This window comes from Pseudophryne corroboree, chromosome 1, assembly GCF_028390025.1.
Source record: "Pseudophryne corroboree isolate aPseCor3 chromosome 1, aPseCor3.hap2, whole genome shotgun sequence".
In the NCBI taxonomy this organism is placed as follows: domain Eukaryota; kingdom Metazoa; phylum Chordata; class Amphibia; order Anura; family Myobatrachidae; genus Pseudophryne; species Pseudophryne corroboree.
The window spans coordinates 820,445,628-820,462,534 of record NC_086444.1 but is presented as its reverse complement, the minus strand read 5'-3'; the positions used below and the strand labels follow the sequence as shown (position 1 = coordinate 820,462,534).

Sequence of the window (16,907 nt, the reverse complement as noted above, 5' to 3'; positions counted from 1 at the left end):
GGTTTGAACCATTGAAAAAGGTGGATTTGAAATATCTCACATTGAAAGTGACTATGTTACTAGCCCTGGCCTCTGCCAGGAGAGTATCTGAATTGGCGGCTTTATCTTATAAAAGTCCTTATCTAATCTTCCATTCGGATAGGGCAGAACTGCGGACTCGTCCGCATTTTCTCCCTAAAGTGGTATCAGCATTTCATCTGAACCAACCTATTGTGGTGCCTGCGGCCACTAGCGACTTGGAGGACTCCAAGTTGTTGGACGTTGTCAGAACCTTAAAAATATACATTTCAAGGACGGCTGGAGTCAGAAAATCTGACTCGCTGTTTATATTGTATGCACCCAACAAGTTGGGCGCACCTGCTTCTAAGCAGTCGATTGCTCGTTGGATTTGTAACACAATTCAACTTGCACATTCTGTGGCAGGCCTGCCACAGCCTAAAACTGTAAAAGCCCACTCCACAAGGAAGGTGGGCTCATCTTGGGCGGCTGCCCGAGGGGTCTCGGCATTACAACTCTGCCGAGCAGCTACGTGGTCGGGGGAGAACACGTTTGTAAAATTTTACAAATTTGATACCCTGGCAAAGGAGGACCTGGAGTTCTCTCATTCGGTGCTGCAGAGTCATCCGCACTCTCCCGCCCGTTTGGGAGCTTTGGTATAATCCCCATGGTCCTTTCAGGAACCCCAGCATCCACTTAGGACGATAGAGAAAATAAGAATTTACTTACCGATAATTCTATTTCTCGGAGTCCGTAGTGGATGCTGGGCGCCCATCCCAAGTGCGGATTATCTGCAATACTTGTACATAGTTATTGTTAACTAATTCGGGTTATTGTTAAGGAGCCATCTTTAAGAGGCCCTTTCTGTTGTCATACTGTTAACTGGGTTTAGATCACAAGTTGTACGGTGTGATTGGTGTGGCTGGTATGAGTCTTACCCGGGATTCAAAATGCCTCCCTTATTGTGTATGCTCGTCCGGGCACAGTACCTAACTGGAGTCTGGAGGAGGGTCATAGGGGGAGGAGCCAGTGCACACCACCTGACCTAGTAAAGCTTTACTTTTTTTGTGCCCTGTCTCCTGCGGAGCCGCTATTCCCCATGGTCCTTTCAGGAACCCCAGCATCCACTACGGACTCCGAGAAATAGAATTATCGGTAAGTAAATTCTTATTTTCAGTGAGTCCTGCTGGCAACAGGCTCACTGCATCGTGGGACTAAGGGGAGAAGAAACGGACTCACCTGCGTGCAGAGTGGATCGGGTTTCTTAGGCTACTGGACATTAGCTCCAGAGGGACGATCACAGGTTCAGCCTGGATGGGTCCCGGAGCCGCGCCGCCGGCCCCCTTACAGAGCCAGAAGAGCGAAGAGGTCCGGTGAAATCGGCGGCAGAAGACGATCCTGTCTTCAGACTAAGGTAGCGCACAGCACCGCAGCTGTGCGCCATTGCTCTCAGCACACTTCACACTCCGGTCACTGAGGGTGCAGGGCGCCCTGAGACGCAATATAACAGATGATACCTTAGGTTGGCAAAAGAATACATCACATATAGCTCTTGGGCTATATGGATGTATTTTAACCCCTGCCATTATTACAGAAAAGAGCGGGAGATAAGGACGTCGTGAAGGGGCGGAGCCTATCTCCTCAGCACACAAGCGCCATTTTCCCTCACAGCTCCGCTGGAAGGACGGCTCCCTGACTCTCCCCTGCAGACTTGCTACAGAATCAGGGTAAAAAAGAGAAGGGGGGGCACTATTGGCAGCTAAAAATTATATAAACAGCAGCTATAAGGGAATAACACTTATATAAGGTTATCCCTGTATATATATATATATAGCGCTTGGTGTGTGCTGGCAGACTCTCCCTCTGTCTCTCCAAAGGGCTTGTGGGGTCCTGTCCTCTATCAGAGCATTCCCGGTGTGTGTGCTGTGTGTCGGTACGTGTGTGTCGACATGTATGAGGAGGAAAATGATGTGGAGGCGGAGCAATTGCCTGGGTTAGTGATGTCACCCCCTAGGGTGTCGACACCTGACTGGATGATCGTATTTAAAGAATTAAGTGATAATGTCAGCACTTTGCAAAAAACGGTTGATGACATGAGACAGCCGGCAAATCAATTAGTGCCTGTCCAGGCGTCTCAGACACCGTCAGGGGCCCTAAAACGCCCGTTACCTCAGTGGGTCGACACAGACCCAGACACAGATACTGAGTCTAGTGTCGACGGTGAGGAGACAAACATAATGTCCAGTAGGGCCACACGTTACATGATCACGGCAATGAAGGAGGCATTGAACATTTCTGACACTACAAGTACCACAAAGAAGGGTATTATGTGGGGTGTGAAAAAACTACCAATAGTTTTCCCTGAGTCAGATGAGTTAAATGAGGTGTGTGATAAAGCGTGGGTTTCCCCCGATAAAAAACTGCTAATTTCTAAAAAATTATTGGCACTATATCCTTTCCCGTCAGAGGTTAGGACGCGTTGGGAAACACCCCCTAGAGTAGATAAGGCGCTCACACGTTTATCTAAACAAGTAGCGTTACCGTCTCCTGATACGGCCACCCTCAAGGAACCAGCAGATAGAAGGCTGGAAAATATTCTTAAAAGTATATACACACATACTGGTGTTATACTGCGACCAGCAATCGCTTCAGCCTGGATGTGCAGTGCTGGAGTCGCGTGGTCAGATTCCCTGACTAAAAATATTGATACCCTGGATAGGGACAATATACTGCTAACTATAGAGCATTTGAAGGATGCATTACTATATATGCGTGATGCACAGAGGGATATCTGCACCCTGGCATCAAGAGTAAGTGCTATGTCCATTTCTGCCAGAAGAGCGTTATGGACGCGACAGTGGTCAGGCGATGCTGATTCAAAACGACATATGGAAGTATTGCCGTATAAAGGGGAGGAGTTATTTGGGGCTGGTCTATCGGACCTGGTGGCCACGGCAACGGCTGGAAAATCCACCTTTTTACCCCAGGTCACTTCACATCAGCAGAAAAAGACACCGTCTTTTCAAACTCAGTCCTTTCGTTCCCATAAGTACAAGCGAGCTAAAGGCCATTCCTTCCTGCCCCGGGGCAGAGGAAGGGGAAAAAGACTGCACCATGCAGCCGCTTCCCAGGAGCAGAAGCCCTCCCCTGCTTCTGCCAAGTCTTCAGCATGACGCTGGGGCTTTACAAGCAGACTCAGACATGGTGGGGGCCCGTCTCAAGAATTTCAACGCGCAGTGGGCTCACTCGCAAGTGGACCCCTGGATTCTACAGGTAGTATCGCAGGGGTACAAACTGGAATTCGAGGCGTTTCCCCCTCGCCGGTTCCTGAAGTCTGCTCTACCAAAGTCTCCCTCCGATGGGGAGGCAATTTTGGAAGCCATTCACAAGCTGTATTCCCAGCAGGTGATAATCAAGGTACCCCTCCTACAACAGGGAAAGGGGTATTATTCCACGCTGTTTGTGGTACCGAAGCCGGACGGCTCGGTGAGACCAATTTTAAATCTGAAATCCTTGAACACTTACATAAAGAGGTTCAAATTCAAGATGGAATCACTCAGAGCGGTGATAGCAAACCTGGAAGAAGGGGACTATATGGTGTCTCTGGACATCAAGGATGCTTATCTCCACGTCCCAATCTACCCGTCTCACCAAGGGTACCTCAGGTTTGTAGTACAAAACTGTCATTATCAGTTTCAGACGCTGCCGTTTGGGTTGTCCACGGCACCTCGGGTCTTTACCAAGGTAATGGCCGAAATGATGATTCTTCTTCGAAGAAAAGGCATCTTAATTATCCCTTACTTGGACAATCTCCTGATAAGGGCAAGGTCCAGGGAACAGTTAGAAGTCGGAGTAGCACTATCTCAGGTAGTGTTACGTCAGCACGGGTGGATCCTAAATATTCCAAAATCGCAGCTGATTCCTACGACACGTCTACTGTTCCTAGGAATGATTCTGGACACAGTCCAGAAAAAGGTGTTTCTCCCGGAGGAGAAGGCCAGGGAGTTATCCGAGCTAGTCAGGAACCTCCTAAAACCAGGCCAGGTGTCAGTGCATCAGTGCACGAGGGTCCTGGGAAAAATGGTGGCTTCTTACGAAGCGATTCCATTCGGAAGATTCCATGCAAGAACTTTTCAGTGGGATCTGCTGGACAAATGGTCCGGATCGCATCTTCAGATGCATCAGCGGATAACCCTGTTGCCAAGGACAAGGGTGTCTCTTCTGTGGTGGCTGCAGAGTGCTCATCTACTAGAGGGCCGCAGATTTGGCATTCAGGATTGGATCCTGGTGACCACGGATGCAAGCCTGAGAGGCTGGGGAGCAGTCACACAGGGAAGAAATTTCCAGGGCTTGTGGTCAAGCATGGAAGCATCTCTTCATATAAACATTCTGGAACTAAGGGCCATTTACAATGCCCTAAGTCAAGCGAAACCCCTGCTTCAGGGTCAGGCGGTATTGATCCAATCGGACAACATCACGTCAGTCGCCCACGTAAACAGACAGGGCGGCACGAGAAGCAGGAGGGCAATGGCAGAAGCTGCAAGGATTCTTCGCTGGGCGGAAAATCATGTGATAGCACTGTCAGCAGTGTTCATTCCGGGAGTGGACAACTGGGAAGCAGACTTCCTCAGCAGACACGACCTCCACCCGGGAGAGTGGGGACTTCACCCAGAAGTCTTCCACCTGATAGTAAACCGTTGGGAAGAACCAAAGGTGGACATGATGGCGTCCCGTCTAAACAAAAAACTAGACAGATATTGCGCCAGGTCAAGGGACCCTCAGGCAATAGCGGTGGACGCCCTGGTAACGCCGTGGGTGTACCAGTCAGTGTATGTGTTCCCTCCTCTGCCTCTCATACCGAAGGTACTGAGAATCATAAGAAGGAGAGGAGTAAGAACTATACTCGTGGCTCCGGATTGGCCAAGAAGGACTTGGTACCCGGAACTTCAAGAGATGCTCACGGAAGAACCGTGGCCTCTACCTCTGAGAAAGGACCTGCTCCAGCAGGGGCCTTGTCTGTTCCAAGACTTACCGCGGCTGCGTTTGACGGCATGGCGGTTGAACGCCGGATCCTGAGGGAAAAAGGCATTCCAGATGAAGTCATCCCTACCCTGGTCAAGGCCAGGAAGGACGTAACTGCAAAACATTATCACCGCATTTGGCGAAAATATGTTGCGTGGTGTGAGGCCAAGAAGGCCCCTACAGAGGATTTTCAACTGGGTCGTTTCCTCCATTTCCTGCAAACAGGACTATCTATGGGCCTAAAATTAGGGTCCATTAAGGTTCAAATTTCGGCCCTGTCGATTTTCTTCCAGAAAGAACTGGCTTCAATGCCTGAAGTTCAGACATTTGTAAAAGGGGTACTGCATATACAGCCTCCTTTTGTGCCTCCAGTGGCACCTTGGGATCTCAATGTTGTGTTGAGTTTTCTAAAGTCACATTGGTTTGAACCACTCACCACTGTGGACTTCAAATATCTCACATGGAAGGTGACGATGCTGTTAGCCCTGGCTTCAGCCAGGCGTGTGTCAGAATTGGCGGCTTTATCATATAAAAGTCCTTACTTAATTTTTCATTCTGACAGGGCAGAATTGAGGACTCGTCCTCAATTTCTACCTAAGGTGGTTTCTGCATTTCACATGAACCAACCTATTGTGGTACCTGCGGCTACTAGGGACTTGGAGGACTCCAAGTTGCTTGACGTTGTCAGGGCCCTGAAAATATATGTTTCCAGGACGGCTGGAGTCAGAAAATCTGACTCGCTGTTTATCCTGTATGCACCCAACAAGCTGGGTGCTCCTGCTTCTAAGCAGACGATTGCTCGTTGGATTTGTAGTACAATTCAGCTTGCACATTCTGTGGCGGGCCTGCCACAGCCAAAATCGGTAAAAGCCCATTCCACAAGGAAAGTGGGCTCATCTTGGGCGGCTGCCCGAGGGGTCTCGGCTTTACAACTTTGCCGAGCAGCTACTTGGTCAGGGGCAAACACGTTTGCAAAATTCTACAAATTTGATACCCTGGCTGAGGAGGACCTGGAGTTCTCTCATTCAGTGCTGCAGAGTCATCCGCACTCTCCCGCCCGTTTGGGAGCTTTGGTATAATCCCCATGGTCCTTACGGAGTCCCAGCATCCACTAGGACGTCAGAGAAAATAAGATTTTACTTACCGATAAATCTATTTCTCGTAGTCCGTAGTGGATGCTGGGCGCCCATCCCAAGTGCGGATTGTCTGCAATACTTGTATATAGTTATTGTTACAAAAATTCGGGTTATTATTGTTGTGAGCCATCTTTTCAGAGGCTCCTTTTCGTTTTATCATACTGTTAACTGGGTTCAGATCACAAGTTGTACGGTGTGATTGGTGTGGCTGGTATGAGTCTTACCCGGGATTCAATATCCTTCCTTATTATGTACGCTCGTCCGGGCACAGTATCCTAACTGAGGCTTGGAGGAGGGTCATAGGGGGAGGAGCCAGTGCACACCACCTGATCCTAAAGCTTTTATTCTTGTGCCCTGTCTCCTGCGGAGCCGCTATCCCCCTGTGGTCCTTACGGAGTCCCAGCATCCACTACGGACTACGAGAAATAGATTTATCGGTAAGTAAAATCTTATTTACCTGTATTTGGTGACTATATTAAATGTTATTACAGATTTATCAATGATATTTTTTTGCTTTGGTCTGGGGGAGCGGCTGAGTTTTGGCAGATGGTGACCACCTTAAATAACTTAGAGACGCCAGTAAAATTTTCGGCCAGGATAGAGGATGTTAAAATTGATTTTCTTGATGTCACAGTCTACAAAGATAACGGAGGGTTGTGCACTACGCTTTTTCGGACAGAGACTGACAGGAACAGTTTGCTCTAATCCACGAGCCACCATGCACCTAGTTTAAAGGCAATCTTACCTATATCACAATTTATGAGGATACTTCGGATTAACACGGATGAGGCACTTGCGGAGCAACAGATTAATGAGATGAAAGTACGCTTTAAAGAGCGTGGCTATGCCCATAAGATGATTGAAGAATGTCTTAAAAAGGCACGTGATAAAATCATTCACCCCTCTGGGTCATCGGATGCCAGACTGAAAAGTCGAATGATATATTGTAGTAAATATGATGACAGAGCGGGTTGTGTTAAACGAGCCTTTAGGAGGAACTGGAGAATTGTTGCTTCCGACACCAAGTTGGGGCGAGACTTACAACAACAGCCAATGATGGCATATCGCCGCGGTGCGAATTTAAAACAGCTCCTTATGCGCCCCCTGTTGAATCCTGAAAAAGGAAAAAGGGAAACATGGCTGAAATCTGCCCGCAAAGGTTGCTTCAAGTGTTCTGACTGTACGACATGTAGATCCTTAATTCCTGGTGCATCCTTTCCCCACCCACATAGTGGGCTTCAGATATATATTAAACATCGTCTCCATTGTCTTATGGACCATGTGATTTACCTGATTGTATGCCCATGTGGGCTGGTGTATGTTGGCTTGACGCAACGTTGCTTTAGAGAACGAATGGCAAACCACCGATACTCTATAAGACAAGCGATTGAGACAGGCCAGTCGGATAAACCGGTGGCAAGGCACTGGATGGAGGTGGGACATCAGATTCCTATGCTTCGTTGCCGGATCATTGACTGGATTCCCCCTTCAGTTAGAGGGGGTAATAGGATCCTTGAACTGCACAAACGTGAATCTGAATGGATATTCCGGTTGGACACAATTGCCCCTAGGGGCTTGAATGAGCAAATTAATCTGAAAAATTTCCTGATTTAGCTAAATTGGCGTCTCTATAGAAATATTATATATATATTTTTTTCTATTTTTTAGAATGGTTATCTACCATTATGTTACACTCTATGGGCTCCACCACTTAGTATATCTTTAACAGTATATATTTTTAATTATATGTGTGTATGTTTTGTTGTTTATGTATTATTAATGTCTTTTGGATATTTAACATTGAGCTTTGCTGGCTGCCTCTTGGTTGCTCTTAAATGCCTATACATGTGTACTGTCGCTTGCTATACCGCTTTGTGCCATGGATGGCGCTGTTGATTTGTTTATTTAGCTGCACTGATGTGCTGGTACGTTACGTGCCTAGTTGTGCTATGCATTGCGGCTGGGGATATATGTACTTGTGAGCTGTGGGAGTGGTGTTCGTGCGGTGCGTAAAATGTGTTTGTGTATGTCCGGCCTCGGCATGCGTATCACGCCGGGTGCGGTTGACCGGAACCGGAATTAGGTCTGGGTGCGTTCCAATTGATGGTTGGAACGCACGCCGGGATTCAGCATGCTTTGGCGGCATTTTGAGCATTTAAAAGGCAGCCAGTAATGGGGTATGATACTTCCGCTGTAACTAACTCTGCTGATGTGGATCTCTTATGGGCATATTATGATGGAAAGCTTGATAAAGGTCCGGAGGGACCGAAACGTCGCTGCTATTTCACTGCCATGCAATTAAAAAAGCCTTGCATCTCTGTGTTGTGAGTATTGGATTAAAAATACCTTAAAAAGCTTGCTAAAGTCTGGAGAGTGTCTATGTTTGGACTATATATATATTGTATTTGTTACAATACTTTATTTTCATAGCATGCTATTTGCAGATAGCACGTTGGTTGTAATCAGGCTCCTTGCTCTGATAGGTAACAGTGTTAGCCAATGTGCTCCTACATACTGTAAGTACAATTAGTGTGTACTGTATGTGTATGTATAGGATATAAATGTTATGTGTAATAGTGGAGGTGAAAACCTCCCATGTAAAATCTTAGTCATGTGTACATCATAGGTCTAAGTACATTATTAGTTTCCTGACTTTACACTGCATTCTGCTTCCTGTACAGTTATATAATTAACCCTAATATTTTATTGAAGTAACAAGCAATCATTTAATTTAATCTTTTGTTTCTATTTCCCAGGGTCCCTTGAAATTCAGATTAATCCCAGTTCGTGGGACGGCTATAACACACAGACCTCCAGTAAGCAATCTGGGAAAGAAAATGAAATGGTGCCTGGATCATGGGATGAGATGCTTAACTTATTTCAGAAGCTGATACTGATTAAAAGTGTAGCCGAAGAAAAGGTAAGTATTTATTGTCAGCTGGAAATTTTGTTTATCAATGTTGCAAAAGATGAATATGTACTTTCAAAAGACTCCAACATGTGTACAGCTACATAAACTTCCAATAAAGGCATGTAAACGCAAGAATGTGGGCCTCCCACACACGTACAGATGCATTTACTGTCCGACCAGCATTCACACTCATTGCTAGAAAACTCCAGATATTTATAGGGATCATCAATGCCTGTGGACCCATATATTTTAGTAACGGCTCCTGGATAGGAAGGGGACAAATGAGGCAATCATTTCCCCTAGCTCTGCACCCCACAAGCAGCAACAAAGCACACAAGATACAGTATCTAAGTCTGCCCATCCAGATGCTGGAATTTGAAGTCTAATACTGTAGGTCTTAAATGACCAAGGGGGTGGGTTATTTTGTTTCTGTGCAGAGTAAATACTGGCTGCTTTATTTTCACACTGCAATTTAGATATCAGTTTGAACACACCCCACCCAAATGTGACTGTCTCTGCACATGTTATATCTGCCCCCTTGCAGTGCATATAGGGGGTCATTCCGAGTTGTTAGCTCGTTGACGATTTTCGCTATGCTGCGATTTGTTGCAAAATGCGCATGCACAGGGCACGCAGGGCGCATGCACTTAGTTATTTAACTAAAAAGTTAGCAGATTTGCTGTGGATTCTGCGGCGCTTTTCAGTTGCACTGCTGTTCGGTAAATGATTGACAGGAAAGGGGCGTTTCTGGGTGGTAACTCAGCGTTTTCCCGGCGTTTGCAAAAAAACGCAGGCGTGTCAGGGAAAAACGCGGGAGTGTCTGGAGAAACGGGGGAGTGGCTGGCCGAACGCAGGGCGTGTTTGTGACGTCAAACCAGGAACTAAACGGACTGAGCTGATCGCAATCTGTGAGTAGGTCCGGAGCTACTCAGAAACTGCAAAGAATTATTTAGTAGCAATTCTGCTAATCTTTCGTTCGCACTTCTGCTAAGCTAAGATACACTCCCGGAGGGCGGCGGCCTAGCGTGTGCAATGCTGCTAAAAGCAGCTAGCGAGCGAACAACTCGGAATGAGGGCCATGGGGGGTCATTCCGAGTTGTTCGCTCGCTAGCTGCATTGCACACGCTAGGCCACCGCCCCCTGGGAGTGTATCTTAGCTTAGCAGAATAGCGAACGAAAGATTAGCAGAACTGCTACTAAATAATTCTTTGCAGTTTCTGAGTAGCTCCAGACCTACTCATAGATTGCGATCAGCTCAGTTCGTTTAGTTCCTGGTTTGACGTCACAAACACGCCCTGCGTTCGGCCAGCCACTCCCCTGTTTCTCCAGACACTCCCGCGTTTTTCCCTGACACGCCTGCGTTTTTTAGCACACTCACGGAAAACGCTCAGTTACCACCCAGAAACGTCCCTTTCCTGTCAATCATTTACGATCAGCAGAGCGACTGAAAAGCGCAGCAGAATCCACAGCAAATCTGCTAGTTTTTAGTTTGAAAATCGTCAACGAGCGAACAACTCGGAATGACCCCCATGGTTTTGCCCAACTGCTAACAAATTTGCTGCTACAATCGGGTCTGAATTTCTGAATTACCTCCCTAATTCGCTGATAGAATGTATTATGCATGGGCACCTATAGTGTCTGTAATACAGCCACAGTATCCAAACTTAGCAACAGAGTCTGGCAGATAATAACTTAATGAGCTACTAAAATCCTTATGTCAATGTCTTATAATAAAAAATATTTCTCTATAACTAGTAAAAAAGACTTCATAGCCAATGAAAATCAATTTTTGAAATGTAGCAGGCCCATGAAACCCTATACCTGATATGCATAAAGTCCTATGTCTGTTTAATTTATGTAGCCCCCTTATTTACTATGAAGTTCCATAACTGCTAAGAAGACTTATATCTGATACTGTATCTATAAGGAGTTCCATAGACATGCCCAGTGGTGCAAGTAGAAATATTTTCTTAGTGGTACTGAGTGTGCCGGAAAAATGGGCGTGGTCATGTGTCATGAGGGGGTGTGGCCACATGACACTAGGGGGAGTAGTTACATTACACTAGGGGCACAGCCCATTTTCTTTGCACTATGGAGTCAAGGCTAGAAATATATAGTAATGCCTCCAGTATATTAGAAATATATAGTAATAACCCCAGTTTAATAGAAATATATTGTACTGCCCCCAGTATAATGGAAATATATTGAAGTTATATACAATATATTGTATATATTGTATATATATATATACACAATATATTGTATTGTAGAAATATATTGTAGTTTAATAAAAATACATAGTAATGCCCCCAATATAACAGTAATATATACTGTAGCAGTGATATATAGTAGTGTCACACATTACAATAGAAATATGTAGTAGTGTCACACATTACAATAGAAATATATAGTAATGCCCCATAATAATAGAAATATATAGTAGTGTCCACATTACAATTTTTTTTTATAGTAATGCCCCTATAATAATAAAAATATTTAGTAGTGTCCATATGTTGAGTATGGAATCCCGACAGTCAAAATACTAACGCCGGAATCCCGACTGTCAGAATGCCGGCAGGGGGGCAAGTGGAATGAAGCCCCTTGCGGGCTCGGTGGCTCGCTTTGCTCGCCACAGGTTCTATTCCCACCCGTGGGTGTCGTGGACACCCACGAGTGGGAATAGCTGTGGCGGTGCTGTATTCTGGCAGTCGGGATTCCTAAATCGGTATTTTGAACATCGGGATTTTGACCGCCAGGATTCCAACTACATTCCGGGTCCCACATTACAATAGAAATATATAGTGATACCCCCAGTATTATAGAAGTAAATAGTAAAGCCCCCAGTATAATAATAAATATATATCGTAATGCCCCCAATTTAATAACGACATATAGTAATGCCTCCATTATATCAGGAATATATACTGTAGTAATGCCCCTGGTATAATAGAATTATATTGTAGTGTCCACATTACAATAGAAATATATAGTAATGCCCCATAATAATAGACATCTATAGTAGTGTCCCACATTACAATAGAAATATATAGTAATGTCCCCATAATAATAGAAATATATAGTAATGCCCCATAATAATAGACTATATAGTAGTGTCCCACATTACAATAGAAATATATAGTGATACCCCCAGTATAATAGAAGTAAATAGTAATGCACCTAGTATAATAAATATATATCCTAATGCCCCCAATTTAATAACAATATATAGTAATGCCTCCATTATAACAGGAATATATACTGTAGTAATGCCCCTGGTATAATAGAAATATATAGTAGTGTCCAAATTACAATAGAAATATATAGTAATGCCCCATAATAATAGACTATGGGATGTATTCAATACCTGTCGGATCCTTTCCGACGGAAGGATCCGACAGGTCAGTATTCAATGAGCGGCCAAATCCGACTGTCGGATTTGGCTGCTCCCGATAACTGTCACAAGTACCTGTGGAGGCAGACGCCACTCAAACCCCGTGCTGTCACGTCCGGCGGGCGGGTCCTCTATGCTGAGCGTCAGTGTCCATCCGTGCTGCTTCTGTTTCCTCTCCTCACCCGGCCCGCTCCTCTCCTCACCCATCCACACTCCACTACTCACCTGTCCCCACTCCTCACATGGTCCCCATCACATGCTCGCCGTCATTACGTGTCCCCGCTCCCCCGTCTCATCTCCCCGGTTCCGACAATGTCAATCCGACTTTAAAAAAGTTGCATTGACATTGTCTGAACCGGGGCCAAAACATGTCGGATTAATTCGACAATCCACGTATTTTCCGACAAGGTGGGAATTCCTGACTTGTCGGAAAAAAACAGCCGCCATTGAATAGGTCGGAATCCCTTCCGACCTAAACCTGTCGGAAACTGCCGACAAGACGGCAGTTTCCAACAGCAATTGAATATACCCCTAAAAAGTAGTGTCCCACATTGCAATAGAAATATATAGTGATACCCCCAGTATAATAGCAGTAAATAGTAATGCTAACAGTATAATAAATATATATCGTACTTAATAACAATATATAGTAATTCTTCCATTATAGCAGGAATATATACTGTAGTAATGCCCTTGGTATAATAGAATTATATAGTAGTGTCCACATTACAATAGAAATATATAGTAATGCCCCCATAATAATGGAAATATATAGTAATGCCCCATAATAATAGACTATGGGGTATATGCAATTCACGGCGAATCGCGGCAAATTATCGCAGTTTTTTAATTCGACACAATTCGACAGGTGAATTCCGGTAGGTGGCTGCCGGAATTCACCATATTCAATGAAAAACGGATTCGACAGTCCCGCGGGCGAAAAACGGCCGATTTGCCGGATTTTGCCGCAAATTAAAAAAACGAGGAAAAACCCGGAAAAAAATGGCGTGGGGTCCCCCCTCCAAAGCATAACCAGCCTCGGGCTCTTCGAGCTGGTCCTGGTTTTAAAAATCCGGGGTCAAAATTGACAGCGGATCCCCCGTATTTTTAAAACCAGCACCGGGCTCTGCGCCTGATGCTGGTGCAAAAAATACGGGGGACAAAACGAGTAGGGGTCCCCCGTATTTTTTACACCAGCATCGGGCTCCACTAGCTGGACAGATAATGCCACAGCCGGGGGTCACTTTTATACAGTGCCCTGCGGCCGTGGCATTAAATATCCAACTAGTCACCCCTGGCCGGGGTACCCTGGGGGAGTGGGGACCCCTTCAATCAAGGGGTCCCCCCCCCCAGCCACCCAAGGGCCAGGGGTGAAGCCCGAGGCTGTCCCCCCCATCCAAGGGCTGCGGATGGGAGGCTGATAGCCTTGAGAAAAATGTCTGAATATTGTTTTTTCCAGTAGTACTACAAGTCCCAGCAAGCCTCCCCCGCAAGCTGGTACTTGGAGAACCACAAGTACCAGCATGCGGGAGAAAAACGGGCCCACTGGTACCTGTAGTACTACTGGAAAAAAAATACCCAAATAAAAACAGGACACACACACCGTGACAAGTACAACTTTATTACATACTGCAGACACACACATACTTACCTATGTTGACACGAAGCAGTCGGTCCTCTTCTCCAAGTAGAATCCACGGATACCTGAAAATAAAAGATAATTATACTCACCTTCCAGCGTCCAGAGATACATCCACGTCCAGAAAATAATCCAGGTACTTGGCAAAAAAAAAAAACGCAATGACCCGATCCTGCGGACTGAAAGGGGTCCCATATTGACACATGAGACCCCTTTCCCCGAATGTGCTGGGACCCCACGTGACTCCTGTCACTGAGGTCCCTTCAGCCAATCAGGAAGCGCTACTACGTGGCGCTCACCTGATTGGCTGTGCGCTGTCTGTGCTGTGACAGCGCATCGCAAAGCCTCTCCATTATATTCAATGGTGGGAACTTTGCCGTCAGCGGGGGGGTTACCCGCGGTCAGCCGCTGACCGGCGGGTGACCCCACCGCTAACCGCAAGGTTCCCACCATTGAATATAATGGAGAGGCTTTGCGATGCGCTGTCTGAGCTCAGACGCGCAGAGCCAATCAGCAGAGTGCAAGGACGTTGCACTCGCTGATTGGCTGAAGAGACCTTTCAGTGACAGCTGTCACGTAGAGGTCTCTGCATTCGGGGAAAGGGGTCTCATGTGTCAACATGGGACCCCTTTCAGTCCGCTGGCACGGGTTTTTGCGTTTTGTTATTTTGCCAAGTACCTGGATTATACTCTGGACGTGGATTTATCTCTGGATGCTGGAAGGTGAGTATAATTTTTTAACAGGTACCCTCGGATCGTCGGAGACTGTGGCAGTCGGCGTGTCAACATAGGTAAGTATGTGTGTGTCGGCAGTATGTAATAAAGTTGTACTTGTCACGGTGTGTGTGTCCTGTTTTTATTTGGGTATTTTTTTCCCAGTAGTACTACTACAGGTACCAGCGGGCCCGTTTTTCTCCCGCATGCTGGTACTTGTGGTTCTCCAAGTACCAGCTTGCGGGGGAGGCTTGCTGGGACTTGTAGTACTACTGGAAAAAACAATATTCTGACATTTTTCTCAAGGCTATCAGCCTCCCATCCGCAGCCCTTGGATGGGGGGGACAGCCTCGGGCTTCATCCATGGCCCTTGGGTGGCCTGGGGTCGGGGACCCCTTGATTGAAGGGGTCCCCACTCCCCCAGGGTACCCCGGCCAGGGGTGACTAGTTGGATATTTAATGCCACGGCCGCAGGGCGCTGCATAAAAGTGACCCCCGGCTGTGGCATTATCTGTCCAGCTAGTGGAGCCCGATGCTGGTGTATAAAATACGGGGGACCCCTACTCTATTTGTCCCCCGTATTTTTTGCACCAGAATCAGGCGCAGAGCCCAGTGCTGGTTTTAAAAATACGGGGGATCCCCTGTCAAATTTTTCCCCGCATTTTTAGAACCAGGACCAGCTCGAAGAGCCCGAGGCTGGTTATGCTTTGGAGGGGGGACCCCACGCCATTTTTTTCCTTGATTTTACCGTTCCAGCTATAAAAAAAAAAAAAAAAAATTAAATATATAAATAATACTTGTGCTTCCAAAAAAGACATGTACCTAATCCCTTCTAGTATAAATATATATGCTATTACCAAAAAAAAAAAACACCAAAAAAAACATGTTTTAAATTTTTTTTATTGGTTTCACCCTCCAAAGTGTGGCGGATTGAAAATGACGAATTTGCTGTCTAAAAGCACTGTTGTCGAATTTCCAAACTTGAATTGAATAGACTTTGGTCGAATTGCAGCATGTGTATCATTGCAAAAAAGTCGAATTTGTCAAAAGTCGAATTTCAAAAAGTCGAATTTTGAAAGTCCGTTTTTTTGTCGGAAAGTACGGGAATTCGACCGCAATTGCATATACCCCTATATAGTAGTGTCCCCACACAGTGAAGCCAGAGACATGCCCAGCAGCCCAGCATATGAAGAACAAAAGCTGCTCAGTGCCGATGCGTCACTTGAGCGGAGTGAAGGGAAACAGCTGAAAACTGCGGGAAAAGTCACCCAGCCCAGTCCCCAGGCTCCTCTCTTCGTGTCAGCCTAGCCCACCAGGAGAGGAAGCATAATGTGATCTCATGATGTCACCTTTGCACTCCCTGTAGGCATGACAAAGTGGTAGGCGCCACCATGCTACCGAACACCATGGTCTTGTTGCTCGGCAGCGCATTATAATTGCGGTAATGGCAGTCAGGTGTTCAAAGTGGGTGGTAGTGCATACCTGCTGCCAAATTCTTAAGGGTACTCCATACCCGAGCGTACCTGCATACTTTGACCACTTGACATGCCTGATGTCACAAAAAGATCTTGAGAAGAACATAATAGTCACAGGGGTGAAGCTAGGCTTTCTGTCACCCAGGGTAAAAACATGGCTCGCAGCTGCACATGTACAGTCCAAACAGACACAATCACGAAAAAGTACAGCCAATAACCCCCATTTAAGTGAGCAGTCAATTCCTCACTTTAGTGTATAGGCTAGAGCTTGACAAACCACGTTATACATATTACATTGGTAAGGAAACTAGTTTGCTTTACACAAAAATGAAGTCTGCAAACACTTGTATAATGAAATGCATTTTCTCTTGATTTTGTATTTGCAACCATATTTTCTTGAATTGCCAGTTAATTACCAGCCCCAAGATTAGGTAATGGTAACATTCAGACACTAAAGCAAACAACTGAAAGAACATTTTAGCATATTTAATATTCAGTTTATATTAAAGCTCAGCTTTTGCAAACTATGTTGATTATTTGCAAAATAGTAGAATTATTTCATTTTCGTAAATGTGTTATGTATTCTCTCAGGAAGTAAACTGAAACTCTAACCTATAAAGTAG

At 45.7% G+C, this 16,907-nt stretch overlaps 1 protein-coding gene across 1 annotated transcript in view; it reads left to right on the top strand.

Annotated features, from left to right (window-relative positions):
* The window catches only part of DNAH6 (dynein axonemal heavy chain 6), a 679,574-nt gene that overhangs the window by 565,579 nt on the left and 97,088 nt on the right, over window positions 1-16,907 (top strand). The window contains exon 63 of the mRNA XM_063919567.1: window positions 8,912-9,075. Coding sequence (XP_063775637.1) covers window positions 8,912-9,075 — 164 coding nt within the window. The remainder of the gene's footprint in view (window positions 1-8,911; window positions 9,076-16,907) is intronic.